Source organism: Terrapene carolina, unplaced genomic scaffold (assembly GCF_002925995.2).
Source record: "Terrapene carolina triunguis isolate 2854851 unplaced genomic scaffold, T_m_triunguis-2.0 Scaffold105, whole genome shotgun sequence".
In the NCBI taxonomy this organism is placed as follows: Eukaryota; Metazoa; Chordata; order Testudines; family Emydidae; genus Terrapene; species Terrapene triunguis.
The window spans coordinates 2,146,108-2,162,065 of record NW_020664456.1 but is presented as its reverse complement, the minus strand read 5'-3'; the positions used below and the strand labels follow the sequence as shown (position 1 = coordinate 2,162,065).

The 15,958-nt window shown below is 47.1% G+C and overlaps 1 protein-coding gene across 1 annotated transcript in view; it reads right to left on the bottom strand.

Moving 5' to 3' along the window:
* Positions 1-712: 712 nt before the first annotated feature.
* The window catches only part of LOC113406570 (cytosolic carboxypeptidase 6-like), a 1,366,737-nt gene continuing 1,351,491 nt past the window's right edge, over positions 713-15,958 (bottom strand). The window contains exon 13 of the mRNA XM_029911596.1: positions 713-868. Within this exon, the coding sequence (XP_029767456.1) occupies positions 748-868 (121 nt within the window). The 3' untranslated portion in view covers positions 713-747. The remainder of the gene's footprint in view (positions 869-15,958) is intronic.

Genomic DNA, 15,958 nt, shown 5'->3' with positions numbered 1-15,958 from the left:
GCCTGGGCTGCTGGTGAGTGTAATGCCTGGAACTGGCTTCTGCAGGCACAATAATGACACCAAAGGGCCCTACCTGGGCACCACGCATCCTCCCCCATCACAGCTCAGCTCATGCTCTGTGAGCGAGAACCATCACACACATTGGTGTGCATGCGTCTCTCGCAATTAACAGTGCTACAGGAGTCTCTCATGACAAGAGCTGATGGAAGAGCAAAACTATGTGCCAGGAAATGAAGGATGGCACAAAGCGGGGTACACAGGAGCATGCCTGCCTACCCCCAGGGGCTATTTCTATACACGATAGCACACGGTATCTCAATAGCACATGAGACTTGCATAAAGCCTTCTGAATTTTACACTAAAGGGGTAGACATTGCACTGGGTGATGGGGGGCTTTGAATTGTTTGCTTAGTGAATCAACGACTCCTTTAAAGACAGAGAGGGGGAGAGGTTTGGGGTCCCCTGCCCCGCTTTGTAACTAATGGCTGTTCAGCTGCCGTTAATGATTTTTGTGAATCAATCTGTTCACATTTTTCAGAGCTGCGCCAAAAGGCCTGGAACTGATTTACCATTGGTAAAAAGAAAATCAAGAGGAACATTTCTAGCTGATTTCGCCTCCCCCCCCACCCCACCCCCCCACCCTGACTATTTGTTATTTTACTTATCTGGGGGGACAAGAAAGACCAATTTCAACCCCCCAAGGGGCTGATCCGACTCCACTTCTGCAGTGCCTGCTTCCCAATGTCCTTATGACGAGTGAGAGAGCTCCGTAGGGTTTGTCTGGCTTCTCTTCTGTAGCTTGCGGCCTGGGTGGCTATTCCCTGGGCCCCGCTGGGTGGCACATTTAAAGGGGGGCATTTTTTCTTTCCTGAAGAAGGAAAAGAGAGGAAAGAAAACCATTGTGAAGTAACACAGTCTTGCAGCACTGCATAAACCACACATTTGAGATGTTCTTAGGAAAACCTTTGTGCAGAATCTCCGAGCAATGAGTGTGTTTGCAAGTGAGACTTCAACTGGAGGTCTAATTTATTACAGACCAGTGCAGGATTATTCCCTCCATGAGTCTCCAGTGTTTTCTCCAATCGAACTTTATATATTCCTGGTGATGGGGGTTCTACCTCTTCCGTTTGGAGAAGGTTTCTACCTTTTCCCTCATTCCACTGTCTAGTAATCTCACAGCCATTTTCCCTGGTGTTCAACTAAAACTTCTCTTTGCTTTATTCCACACAATTTCTCCTAGTTATCCCCCCTCGCACCACTGTGAGTATTTCTCCAATGTGTATGTAACCCACTGGCGAATGTGCGTTACAGGTCCCGCCTCTATGCCAGTCCACAGAGGATATGAGGTGTTATAGCATTTGGTTCCAGAGCCTCATTCTTCAGATCAAGTCATAGCTGCTCATGCTTTTAGCTCTGGAGGACCCCATTTCAGTCCCCGAGATGGTGGCCATCGCACGTATGCCCTTTCCCCCACTACTGGCAGACACACGTGTCCTCTGAGGGCCTGTCTACACAGCGCCACAGTCCAGACTAGGGGTGTGTGAATTGCAGGGTACTCTAGCCATCCTGTGTAGACACTGCTGGTGCGAACAGAAAGGTGCCAAGTTCTCGTGGACGTAGTCACGTTCAGCCAGGACTATGTTGACATGAAGCTTTTCATTCATGCCAGCAGGGTCTACACAGGGCAGTTTGAGCGCAGCACGTTAGAGCACTTTACAATTCACACCGCCGTCATCTGGACTGCGGCACCGTGTAGACGAGCCCTGAGTCAAACTATTATATTGAATACTGTTCAAATGTTCTCCGAAGTCAGCCCCTCCAGCCCCAGTGACATTTGATGCTCTTCTCCGAATTCCTTCCAACCTCTCTAACCTTGAGCTTGCTAATGCAAAGTTCATCCGTGGGTGTAAAACAGCCGGAATTTCCTTGGGCTTCTTTGCCAATATTGCTGTAGGAATTGAGAGTGCCTCAGCTCTTGGGCTGAATCCTGTCGCCACGATGGGTCCTATCTCTTTCCACCAGCTGCTCAGCACTGGGCAAACCCTGCTGCCAGTGAAGTCCAAGGGAGTTGCACCACCGACTTCAATGGGAGCAGAGACAGACCAGCTCAGAACCCCTGCGACTTCCCACCCTACACATCCAGGCCCTACTTAGATTATTAAGACTCAAAGCCTTGGAAATGTCTCATTTTCTTTTCATTGCTTTTGCTACTTGTTTACTTTTCTGCCCTTCACCCTCAGCTTCTTCAATGAAACAGACCCAGATAGTGTCATTTTTGTTTCTAGTTTGTTTCACTTCCTGCTTCTCACACCCATGCAGAGTGCTGTCCTGGTTGTGCCCAGCACCGCAGGGAAGTGTTCGCTACTCTTATTTTTAAATAAACCTCTCTCCGTTTCATTCTTTAAAACTCCTGAGACATTTAACTCCTGTTAGGTTGTAATGCCCCTCTCTTTTTTAAACAAAATCTAGCGCTGGGCCCAGGAGCGGCTCTATGTTTTTTGCTGCCCCAAGCACGGCAGGCTGGCGGCTTTCGGCGGCGCGCCTGCGGGCAGTCCGCTGGTCACGCGGATTCGGCGACATGCTTGCAGGAGGTCCGCCGGTCCCGCGCCATCGGCGTCCCCGCTGCCGAAGCCGCGGGACCGGCGGATCTCCTGCAAGCATGCCGCCGAAAGCCACCTGCCTGCCGCCCTCACAGCGACCGGCAGGCCCCCCCCCGCGGCTTGCCGCCCCAGACACACGCTTGCTGCGCTGGTGCCTGGAGCCGCCCCTGGCTGGGCCTAACTAAATCAATATCCTCCACCCTGGATCCTGATGCCACTCATGCAGCTCCTGGCAGTTGTGGGCCTGCAGTGCAGAATTGGGCCCGAAAGGCCGCAAAGCGTTACATGATTTAGGCTGAGTTCTGCCTCTCCAGATGCTGCGTCTGGGAAGAAGCTGCAGAGCCCAAGCAGGGGTACCCTAGGCATCTTCCTGTTGAAAGGCAGAAACGTCTCTCGGGCGCTGGAGGAGCGCAGTGCAAAGAGGCATTTGTACTTGTCCCTCCCTGCCCACACACGCCCTCTCTGGGGCGATTAGTGCTGACAGCAGTAACACTAGCCAGCACCCCATCCGCTGAGCTCTGAAAGCTTGCGAGTGAATTATGGCTGCCCTCTGTGCAAGGTGCATTCAGCGGGGGAGAAAGGCCTCCTAGTACGCCACCTGCACTGGGGCGGCCATAACTTACCCCTCTGCCTGGTTCACAAATCATATCCTTCTATTTCATCTCTTCCTTATCTTGGCATGGCACGTAATTATCTCGCTCTAGCCAACCTGGCCATTGGGCAGCTATAAAACCAGAGACGACTTTTGATTTTCTTCTCCATTATAAACCGAGCGATCAGTTTCCAGCCTGACTAGAGAAAACAAAACATGCCATCAACCTGCTTCACAATGACTGATAGGCTTAGATCAACCCTCCGTGCTGCCCTCACTGACTCAGCTGCCTTATTCTACACAGTCTGTATCTCTTGATTCTCTCCCCGATGAAGGAGTCCATTTAGCTGTCATGCTGCCAATGCTGTTTGTTCATCCGCTGCTGCTCTGTGAAGATACAAATAGAGCTGGCCCCAGACTCCTGGTCTAATATTTAAGTGATCAGCAACATCCTGCCTATCCTCTGAGCATTGCCTTGAGTATTATTACTTACATGGACCACCACAGCGCCTAGAGGCCCAACCAAGATCACGCTCCCGTTGTGCAAGGTGCTGTACAAACAAGTCATGAGAGAAAGTACCTGCCCCAAGGAGGTTTACAACTGAAATAAACAAAGGGGGGAAAAAGTGAAGGGATTTGTCTAAGGCCACACAGCAGCTCTGGAGCAGAGCTGGGAAGAGCAGCTAGGTCTCCTGATTCCTAATCCTAGGCACTGAACCAAGTTGCCGCTACTCCTTGATGTCACATTGATAATATGGAGGGCTCTACTTTCACCCGGGAGCTGTAACTGCAGTTGGATATTGGTTAGCTCCTTTGTTTTTATTAGTAGAAAGATTTGTCAAAATAGATGTGAAAATCATGGACGTTTACACGGTACTTCCTTTTGCTAAATCGCCATCCTAAGGCACAATGATGTTTTGAAAAGGGGACTGTTTACATTTAAATAAAACAATTGGTTTGGCGTGGAAATGGGGGACTCATGAACCTAATGTGCCTGGAGATTGAATGAAGAACGGGCTTTTTATGTTTTATTTGATTAAATCTTAATGTTTCTGGGCTCAGTGATGGAAACCGAAATCCAACAGCAGCTGCAGTAAATGCTTAAGAACAAACATGAAACTGATCAGAAACAAAGGGCCTGATTCTTCACAGCATCGCTCCCTCTTTACTCCGGTACAAATCCTTTGATTTCTATGCAGTTACTCTGGCGTCAAACTAGACTAGCATAGTCCAGACCCATCCCCAGAAAGTGAAACTGACCAGTCTCATTACTCCCGGTCCACTGAGTGAAGTGAGGAGGTACAACAATATGATCAGGGGCAAGAAGATAAAACAGATCTCTAAAACTCACTCATTTTTAATAATCTAGGGTGTTATTTGTAACACAGATAAGGGAAACAGTGCTTAACCTTTCAGCCGCAGCAATAGATCTTACGGTGTGATTTTTAGATGTAATCTAAGTACCTGGTGAACTATAGCATCTGCTGGTTCATCAATACCACGAGCACTGTTCACTTCAGGTCCATACGACAAGGTGATTTTGGAAATACAATAAACTGACAGCAGCCAGTGATCTAACTATGGCTTTTAGTAGGTGCTCATGGAGCACATGATCATTAATGTTACAGAAATGGCAAACTGTTCTGCAAACTTAACTCTCCCGGGCACTTGGCATGCCAGCTACAAGGCCATATTTAGATCAAAACTTGCAGTCAACTTACTATGTACCCCAAACATACCTCTCCAGCAATCTAAACACAGTCACCTTTATGGCTGAAATTTGCCACACTTGATTGCGCCCTAAAAAAAACATTTCTGAGGTAAGGAAGTGTGGAAAACAATTTTTTCCTAGGGTATAAAAAATTGAACCACTCTAATTTCAACAGGAAAAATAGTTCAAGTCTGCAACTTGGCATTGGCAGAGTCCACACTGATGACTAGTGTCCTAGGGCCTTCTTTTCCCCCCCTTGTTTGCAAAATGGGGCTACTACTTCAACTTACATCAGCTATCTAAGCCAGACAACAGAGAGCCAAGATCACATATGCCCTAAGCCCAATGTATTACCCGTTGTTAACAAATACAGAAACTGTCTGAGTCATTCTAACTCTTTAGGAATTTGTAATTTTTAGGCTATGCAAATGGTCCAGTAAACTCAAGAACGTGTTTACACCCACTTTTTCTTGTGCCAACACTGTCCTTCAGCTTAAAGGTGTATATAAAAGAATAGACTTTAGAAAAAGACAGTACATAATGGAGGGCAGGTTATTGCCTTGGGATTCACAGTGCAAGCAAGACACCGTCTTTGGTCTTGGGCACTTTTATACACACAGATTATAGAGTCATAGAATTCTAGGTCAGAAGACACCAACAGATCATCTCGTCCGATCTGTATATCACGGGCCTATTATGGGCCACAGGCAAAGAACAGAAGGGACTGAGGTGCACCAATGCACAAGTTTAGGGCGACCATATTTCCCTATGCTGAATACGGGACACCTGGTAAAATTATTTGCATTCAAGCGAGTACAACAGCAGTCAATCAGAACTCTGCAGTACAAAGGTTCAAATTAACATCAAGTTGACTGAGCCCATTAAAAAGAAATACTGTATAGTTGGATTCTTTTTATTTACTTCTTATCTTTAAGGCTTTAGGGTTCACACGGGGAGAGGTGACACACACATACTCCTATACACCTCTCTCACACGGGTGAGGGGGTGTGACCAACGGACCTTCCCCTCCCTGCCCTGCGCTCTCTGCCCTCCATGCCTGGCTGGGCCCCTGGGACGGACCCACCTCTCCTGGTACCTGGCGCAGTGTCTTCCCGAGGCAACATGTGCGGGGGCACGCAGGGTCACATGCCCCCCTCCTCAGATTTCCGCCAGGGTTCACACCAGAATGTGGCCAGCAGCAGCCTTTCGGCACTGTGCGGGAGGGAAGGGACGGGAGCTGCTTCGGGGGGAAGGGATGACCTGGCCTGTGTCTTTGCAGAGTTCATCTCTTCTCTCCCCCCTCCCCCCTGCTCCCCTGTGGCTGGAAGCAGCTTGTCCCTTCCTGCCCACACAGCATAGAAAGGCAGCTAACAGCTCCCTTCCTGATCCCTGCAGGTGACTGGCTAAAGCCCTGAAGCATGAGATTTTAGGAACATAAGACATAAACTGGATGGGACCCCCTACCCATCACAAGCAACCCCATCATACAAGCCCACTCCTAAATTTCTCCATCTCTCTCTCAAACCTAATTAAGTTATTTGCCCCCACAACTCCAATTTGGAGGATGTTCCAGAACCTCATCCCTCAGATGGTTAGGAACCTTCTTCTGATATCCAGCCTGAATTTGCTCATGGCCAGTTTACACCCACTTTTTCTTGTGCCAACATTGTCCTTCAGCTTAAATTGTTCTTCACCCTCCCTGGTGTTTACCACCCTTATGTATTTATAGAGAGCAATCAGCTCCCCTCTCAGCTTTCATTTCGCTGGGCTAAACAAGCCAAGCTCTTCAATTTCCTCTGATAAGATAGGGCCTCCATTCCCCCTCCTTAGTAGCTCTTCTCTGCACCTGTGCCAGCTTGAATTAATCTTTCTTGAACATGGGTGACCAGAATGGTATACCATATTCCAAATGAGATCTTACCAGTGCCTTGTACAATGGCATTAACACTGCCCTATCGCTACAGGAAATGCCTTACCAGGTACATCTTAGGATCTCAGGGTTTTTTTGAAGCTGCATCACATTAGTGGCTCACAGTCACCCTGTGATCGACCCACACACCCAGATCTCTCTCTTCATCTCTTGCTTTCAACTGATGAGCTCCCAGCTTATAACAGAAGTTCTTCTTATTCAACTCTAAGTGTATCACCTTGCACTCTGTACTATTGAATTTCACCCCACTTCCATTACTCCAATCTTCAAGGTCATCCAGATCTTCCTATACAATATTCCAAACTTCCTTTGTATCGACGATGATTACCACACGCCTACTTTTTTATCCTAGGTTTGGCCACAGATTAAGCACTCAGCTGATAAGGGGTAGATTTTAACTAGTGACTCTGCAGCCTGCAAATGAAAGGGGAACGAATTTAATTGGCTCTTATGTTGAAAGGGCAAGAAATAGAGGGTTATACATGTCCACATGCCAGGGATCAAAATAGGCTCATAGGAATTGAAAATGGTTACAAAACAATGGACTCTTCCTGCACTGCTGTAGCTGATGATCTAATTTTTACAATGTTTCCTAGGTATACAAGACGTGCATTTTCCAAACAAACAATTAACAACTGATTAATTCAAATGCTTCAGTCTCTGAGCGGCACAAGTAACTGGCACCACGTTTGACATGGCAAAAGGATTTTCTGGGAACGCCTGACAGGTTTGAAAGATAAAAACAGAAATCAAATGGCACAGCAGATAATACAAGCGGAGGCGCTGGCAGTTAGGTAATGTACATATTCCAAACCTAGGCCAATTATAAACAATGAAAACAAATTTACCACGTTATAGGAATGGTCCGAAATCCTTAGACATTAGCTGACAAGGTATTGATTTTCTGGTGGATACAACTGCCTATTTTACGGACAAAAAGCACAAATTCAACCCCCCACCCCCGTGTGCATGCATGTGCGTGTACCATTTGCACCAGCTCATGCCATCATGGATGAGGGGGCCGTGTGTCACAGTGCTGCCAGGAGGACTTGACATAGTCACTGGGACAGAGCAATGGAAACCCAATCTGCTGCACTTGGGGAAGGCTCCTGGTTACTGCTGTGAGAAGCACCATCTTTCACCTTATACCGTGTGAAAAAGTGATTATTTGGGTCACTGGCTGTTACAAACCCCCCGGAGGGTTGGGAGAAATCATTTCAGGTTGATCCAAAATGATTATTTTTTAAAAAAAAATCTTGCCAAGCAAAAAGTCGAAACCAATGTTTCGGATCCATTGAACCATTTTGTTTGGATTTAAAGCTTTTTCTTTTAACACCGTTTATATAAAAGTGAAAGGACATTTCAAAACAAGACGTCAGCTTGAATCCTAACATTTCGTTTTGAAAAGGGTGAAACCAAAGGTTACGATTTTAATCTCATTTATTTTAACTGAGGTGCTTTGGTGAAATCGACATGATTTTGCAAAATATGTCGGTCTACCCAAATCTGCATTTTTCACCCCAAAAAGTTTCGGTTGCAAACTTTTGCCCAGCTCTACTTGCACGTGCTTCTCTCTCGGTCGCAGGCACAACCACTGCTACGTGGGTGGTGCCCCTCTGTCTCCCCCCATCCCATAGTGGCAAAATATCATATGTCAGGGCGTATATATTATAGAACGAAAGTCTGGACTAGACTGTCATGTCTACTACATTCCCATGTCCACAGCTACAACCCAGACTTTGGGCCACCTGCATAGGAGCATAGGAACTCCTTCTGAGACTGAGGAGTTGGGGGAGGGGAATGGGAGGAAGGCAGGGAAGGGCTGGAGCTTTGACTCCAGGATCCCACTTGCTAGGCAGTAGCTGAGCCAGCAGGAAGGAAGGGATAGTAACTTTACCAATGAATAGTCCAGGGCAGCAGTAAATTACTCCCCTCTTTGTTTCCTGGAGATAGTATGTTCCCCTGGCCTGCTCCTGGAGTACAGTGGTTTATACACCATCATTTGCTCAGGGGAGTGCCTCAAGGCATGATCTAACCTTATGTGTTTTCTGCGGTTTGGGAGTGTGTTTAGTGTGTGCTTGAACTCCAGGGCTGCACTGTTCCAGCTGGGATTGTGATTTCTCAGCCCTTGACAGGGTAATTGTTGTAACATGGTATTTTTGCAAGCCCCTCCGCTGGAGGCTAGCCAAGCAATGCAAATCTCCCCGAACGCCGTAAATGGATCCTTTTCATTGAACCCACGCAAATGTGTCACAGTTTAAAACCTGAAAGGGTTTCTTTAACGACAGCTACAAGTATCGGGATCTGCATAATACGTGCAGATGCATGTAGGAGTAAACTGACAGATTATAATTATCAATAGCGAAGGGGGAAAAACAAAAATTAATTCAAGGCAAAACATATAATTTGCCTTTAAACTGTAAGAGCGCTTCCATTTCTAATGCAATTTGCCGCCCTGGAAATCAGATTAAAGTTGTTTGAATTCTCAGCAATTTTTAAAAAATACATTGACCTACTTGGGAAAGTAATGCAGATTTTTAGAAACTGATGTAGCCTGGTGCTGTCTGAACACAAAAGAGTAGGCAGCAGGTAAATGATACTGTCACGAGGCATAATTTCTGTGTTAACTTGTGACGTATCCCAAGGCATCACCCATGGATGGCTACAACCTGACAAAAACTATTTCCCCATGTTTATTTTCCCCCCTTACAGTTCCTCACACCTTCTTGTCAACTGCTGGAAATGGGCCGTTTTGATTACCACTACAAAAAGTTTTTTTTCTCTCCTGCTGGTAATAGCTCACCTTAACTGATCACTCTCGTTATAGTGTGTATGGTAACACCCATTGTTTCATGTTCTCTGTGTATATCTCTTCCTACTGTATTTTCCACTGCATGCGTCTGATGAAGTGGGTTTTCGCCCACGAAAGCTTATGCTCAAATAAATTTGTTAGTCTCTAAGGTGCCACAAGTACTCCTGTTCTTTTTGCGGCTACAGACTAACAGGGCTGCTACTCTGAAACCTATAGAATATTTGTAATTCATGCTGGTGACACCTGTTAGTAGGAAGTGGGACCTGCACCTACCACAGCATTCCCATGTCGTCGTAATAAAATTCACAAGAAGAAGTTTGCTATTCTCCTCTTCTGGGAAGGATCCTGATTTGTTAATGGGAAATGTTGAGAACGGGTTTGTTTTCTCCTTATATTATTTATGTGATTTCTCCCCGCCCCCCTTCTTATGGGCAGTGTGTAGTGGAGAGAGAAGGAAAATACACCATTTATTTAGCAGTGTCTGTGCAGGAAGCACTGCCAATAGCACTTACAAACTGGATGCTTTTCAGTGTCTCAGGAACTAACTAAGTCTACTTGCTACCTCTTGTGTAGAGAAGTGTGAGCTGTTGACATTACAAGCAGCCCTAGGAGGTTAAGAGCCCTGAGCCCTCTGTGGGCAAGAGAAGCAGCCTGACTTGCAGAGGCCTCGAGGAGGAAGGCTCCAAGGAAGTCTCTCATTAAAGTCACAAGTCAGTTTTATTTCTTATTAACAAAGCACCAAAGGAAGGAGTGGAGGCACTCAAACCATGCACACACAGCTCTGAGCGGCTGTGGCCGTTTGTCAGTGCTGCTGGAATGTAAATCTGGAATCGGAGTCACTTTTCCATCAGCAGATGTGGAAGACTGTACGTTTGACTTGACTATTTCTGGCCTATGGAGCCGGTTAATTGAATCGAATTTACTGAAAGGTCCAGAAAGTCGTTTTTTTTCAATTAGTATAAGCATTTGGTGGGCAAACCATTGCCTTTTCTTGTGTCATGTCACTGCACCAGTAGGGCAGCATGGCTAACGATGCACCAATCTCATCTCTTTCAGTAACCAAGGACTCATGGCTAAAACACATAGGGACAGATTCTGATCTCACCCCAGTGTAAATCCGAAGCAACTCCACTGGAGGCAGTGGGATTTTTCAGATTTATCCCAGTATAATTTCTATTGAAGTTTGACCCATCGGGTGTGCCCATATGAGTTTTCCTTCTACGGTGTAAAGGGACTGACTCCCAACTCTCCAGTACAGTTTATTACTAGCATTAGGAACCAGCTGCATGATTTACCACACTCTGCACTGCTCCTCTAGCTTCTGTCTGGTAGCACCAAAGCTGGTGGGTGAATATAGAATCATAGAATATCCGGGTTGGAAGGGACCTCAGGAGGTCATCTAGTCCAACCTCCTGCTCAAAGCAGGACCAATCCCCAACTCAATCATCCCAGCCAGGGCTTTGTCAAGCCTGACCTTAAAAACCTCTAAGGAAGGAGATTCCACCACCTCCCTACATTTATATTGGCTGCCCTAAGACTATGGAAGGAGCTGGTCCTGGACGTTCCCTATCTGAGACAATCCCTGTTGGTCTTTAAAAACACATTGAAGACCATTTTAGTCTGTACATGTTCTCGTGCCTGAGGAGTGATTAGGCAGATGTGATGGTATGTGAGGTGTAGTATCTGTATCCTATTGTATTTGCAAAGCATTGGATGGAACCTCAGCACCTTAGCAGGAGCACCTAACAGTTACAATTATTATTCTCTATTGGAACTAGATTGTGGCTTTGCTACATGCCTATGTATGGGATGGCATGGAGCAGTGATGTCCCAGGAACAGCACAGGGAAGAAATTGTGCCTTGGAGGCATAATTCCCTCCCTGCTTCCCCATTGGCCCAGGGAAGGGATACATTTGCTGCTGTCCTACATCCCCAGTAAATGACCCCCTTCACCACGCCAACTCCACTGCAGTCACTGGAGAGTTGGAGGAATAGAGTCAGGGCTCCACCTGTTCTTCAGCCCTCCCTGCCCACCTGCTCCATGTGGGAGCTGTCGGCGTGAAGTGCTCTCGTTATTCGTACTCCACTCCTGCACATGCAGAACCAAGGCCTGGGCAGCCCAGGTAGGGGTGTGAAGATGGCTCTTACTTCTCCTTACAGGCATGTAGGCCAAGGGACAATTGAGCCCTTAGGCACAGATTCCCAAAGGTATTTAGGAGCCTAACGTTCACTGATTTCAGTGGAAGTTAGGAGCCTAAACATCTTGGAGGAGCTGGGCCTTAGTGTTCCTCCTAAAAACAATCACAAAATGTTTTACTAAGAGGCTTCCCAGAGTTGGATGCAGCAGCAAATAAGCAGAGTGAAGAACAACAGAGGAAGATGAAGAGGAGGAAAGAAAACGGCTGTTTAGTGTTTTCTACGAAACAAGCCGGTGGTCTCAGTCCCAATTCCCATAGCATGTATGAAAACTGGCCACAGTATTAGTGATGCGGTTCTTGAAGTGTTCAGAGTAGGGATTTAGAAAGACCACTACAGAGGGAATTCCACTAGCCAAGACGGGAAGCATCAAGGTATAAACAAGAACGTCAGCATAGGCTGGATCAAAGTAAGGGACACCGTCTGGGACAACGTGATAAACAAAGGAAGAAATAGAAGGAAAATACAAGAATGGGCTCAAGAACGTCTCCAAGGCTCATGCCCAATCCTACCCAGGAACATATCCTCACCTATCTCCATAAACCCTATGAAATAAATGGCCTTTCCATCTTTACCAGGAGGTTATTACATATGGACCAAGGAGCACAGGAGCCAGTTCCAGAGTCCTGGAACCGGCCCCACCTATAATAAGGGGGATCTAGCCCCCCACTTCTCTTGGGGGGAGGGATAGCTCAGTGGTTTGAGCATGGGCCTACTAAACCCAGTGTTGTGAGTTCAATCCTTGAGGGGGCCATTTAGGGATCTGGAGCAAAAATCTGTCTGGGGATTAGTCCTGCTTTGAGCAGGGGGGTTAGACTAGATGACCTTCTGAGGTCCCATCCCATCCTGATATTCTATGGTTCTTACACAACTGTGGCAGAATTTGAGAGTTACTGAGGAGCATAAAGGAGATGAGCACAATGAGGCCTGGTCTACACTTACCCCCCAATTCGAACTAAGGTACGCAACTTCAGCTACGTGAATAACGTAGCTGAAGTCGAAGTCCCTTAGTTCGAACTTACCTCGGTCCACACGCGGCAGGCAGGCTCCCCCGTCGACGCCGCGGTACTCCTCTTGTATAGCTGGAGTACCGCAGTCGACGGCGATCACTTCCTGGTTCGACTTATCGCGTCCAGACAAGACGCGATAAGTCGAACCCAGAACTTCGATTCCCAGCCGCCGAACTAGCGGCTGGGTGTAGACATACCCTAAGGAATGGAAGCCACATACCCTTCCCTTTATCAACAGGTCTCTCATAAAGCCATTAGAACTTTCTAAACTGTAGTCTTCTGGTCTGTGTGCACTTAACACACCCTTAAACAGCAGCCTGTGACTGCAGGGTGAGCTGTATTTTAGATTTAGTCCCTCTGAAATGTCCCAAGTCCTTCACGCTAAGCTGGTATGTTGTCTGCTCAAACAGCTCTAACAAACCAATGATTTCTAATTTTGAGGTCTCTGTTGCTTAATTAGTGATTCCCAGGACACACATATCCTCACTCCATAATGTGTCTAGCATTTCCAGCAATGCTTTTAATTCATTGGTGCACATATGAGGACATTACAACCTTTCCCCCCCATTGGGTCATCTAAACACACACTTACATATTTTAAAAGGGAAGCTTAGCCTCTAGGAAAATAACCATTTCTCTCCCAGATGACGCAGGCCCTTGGCTGTTTTTAAGGTGTAGAAGGGGATGCTGGTTTGGAAATCAGGGAAGTATTCCAGGAGCAGGGAACCAGGGCAAATCAGGACTTACTGCCTGAAACTAGTCCTAGTGAGAAATGATCCCTGAGCTCTGGGATGCACTTCCCTTGGGAGCTGAGCTAAAGGCTCAGACACGGGGAGGCGGAAGGCTAACTGGCCAGATGCAGATGTCTATAGGGGTCAGGGAGGCAGAGGCGAGGGGCAGGCATGGAGCAAAGTGAGGGTGGAGTTGGGTTGGGACACCCTGTGGTGGCAAAGGACATGGAAGAGCTGGAGGGAGCTGGTCTCCTGTGGGGAGGATGGGGACAATGACCCTTTTAAAGAGAAGTATGAGAAGTGGGAGGGGGCTGGAGTCCCCACTGAAGGGTGAGGAGAATACGACAATTATCCTCATCCTGTAATTCACCATGGATGTGCACTAAGGGATGCAACAGGGATGTGGGAGAAAGAATCGAGTCGGTGGGTCTGAGATTAGTTTCTAGCCTCCAGGTGTTCACAACACAAAATGCCCCACCACAACCGACACACTTGTTGGCAGACTCAGCAGTGACTTCAAGGACTGACATCCCATCTTAACCTTAGCAGTGGCCCCTCCTGTACTGGACAGAGCCTCATTGATGGACGGGGCATGAGTCAGTATAAGGGAAATGTCGACCTGCCTCATCTGCACAGTTTTTGTACCAGGATAACGATTTCACTTAGGGCAGTGATTTTTAACCAGAGCAGTTGTATCAGTGCAATCCCTCCTGTGGATGCAGTTATATCAGTATAGAGATCCCTCATGGGGAAAGCTGTTCCCTTTCATCCTCGAATAACGGCATCTGTGCTAGGAGGCAGAGGGATTGTACCACTTTATTTACCAGTAGAGTTAAAGTGGTACAACTTTTGTGTGTAAGTAGCTGGCTGGTGAGCGTGTTACAGGTCCCTCTGTGTGCCAATTTGCAGAGAGATGAATCGTTAGCGTTCCCCACTTCAGCTCAAGCTGTAGCTCTGGAAGCTTCTGGTTCAATTCCTGCTGCGTTGGCCAAAATAGTGGCCATCACATGTAAACAAGGCCTTCCACTTCCAACGATCTAGGGCAGTGGTTCTCAAAGCCGGTCCGCCACTTGTTCAGGGAAAGTCCCTGGCGGGCCGGGCCGGTTTGTGTACCTGCCGTGTCCGCAGGTTCAGCCGATCGCGGCTCCCACTGGCCCCGGTTCACCGCTCCAGGCCAATGGGGGCTGCGGGAAGGGCGGCCAGCACATCCCTCGGCCCGCGCCACTTCCCGCAGCTCCCATTGGCCTGGAGCAGCGAACCACGGTCAGTGGGAGCCGCGATCGGCCGAACCTGCGGACACGGCAGGTACACAAACTGGCCCGGCTCAACAGGGGCTTTCCCTGAACAAGCAGCGGCGGCCCTAGTTTGAGAACCACTGGTCTAGTAGATCTGTCGGTAAACAGATGATTTTAAGTGGCAGGCAGCCTGGTCCAGGGCATTAGATTAGGTGTCAGGGAACCTCAAATCTATGACTAGAGATGTCTTTGACTTCAAATGTAGCCAGGGGCAAGTCATTTCCGTGTTCTATGCCTAAAATTCTCCATTTGTCAGATGGGGACAGTGCCACTTAACTCTTGGTGCTTTGAGATCCTTTGATCAAATGCGCTACATAAGTGTCACAGACTATTATTATTTTAAGGCCTGTCAATCCAGCACCATTCAGCAGCACTAATTCCCTCAAACAACCATTGTTCCATGTATAGTAGCTGGCACAAAGGATCCAATTAGTTTCCTTTCACATATGTATTAACATTTGCCGCCTTCCTTTCATGAGTATGGAGAATCTGGTAATGTTATAATGTATTTTCATAAACTGTAGTCAAAACATGTCCTGGTTCAAGTGAATATCTGTGCCATATAATTAGCCCCGATTACATAGATATTTGGTACCATTTTATAGATTCAGATCCATTTCTTTTGTCATTTCCGAGCCAAGGCATAATTAAAGCCTCAAAACTCTCTTCCCAGTAGTAGCTCTAGGACTTTCTCCTTGAACATGTTTCCAGTTAACATGACAGCTTCAAAGAAATACTTCATTTCATTCACCTCTGTGTGTGTGTGTGTGTGTGTATATATATATACACACACACAGGGCCGTCCTTAGGATTTATGGGGCCCTACACAGCATTGTTAAACTGGTGCCCCTATGCCCGACTTGCTCTTAACAACACAAACATAAGCTTACAGTATTGGAAAACTTGCCACATGCACTTTATTTAAAACAGTTTAAACAAATGAAGCACACTCTAATGCTGATGGACTATACTTGCACTAAAGAAGTAGCGCTATAGAAAAAATTCTGATTTATTCACAGAATGATGCGGAGAGTCCCGGTCCCCCGCAGAGACCTGACCCCCAGACCCTCTCCCTTCTGCC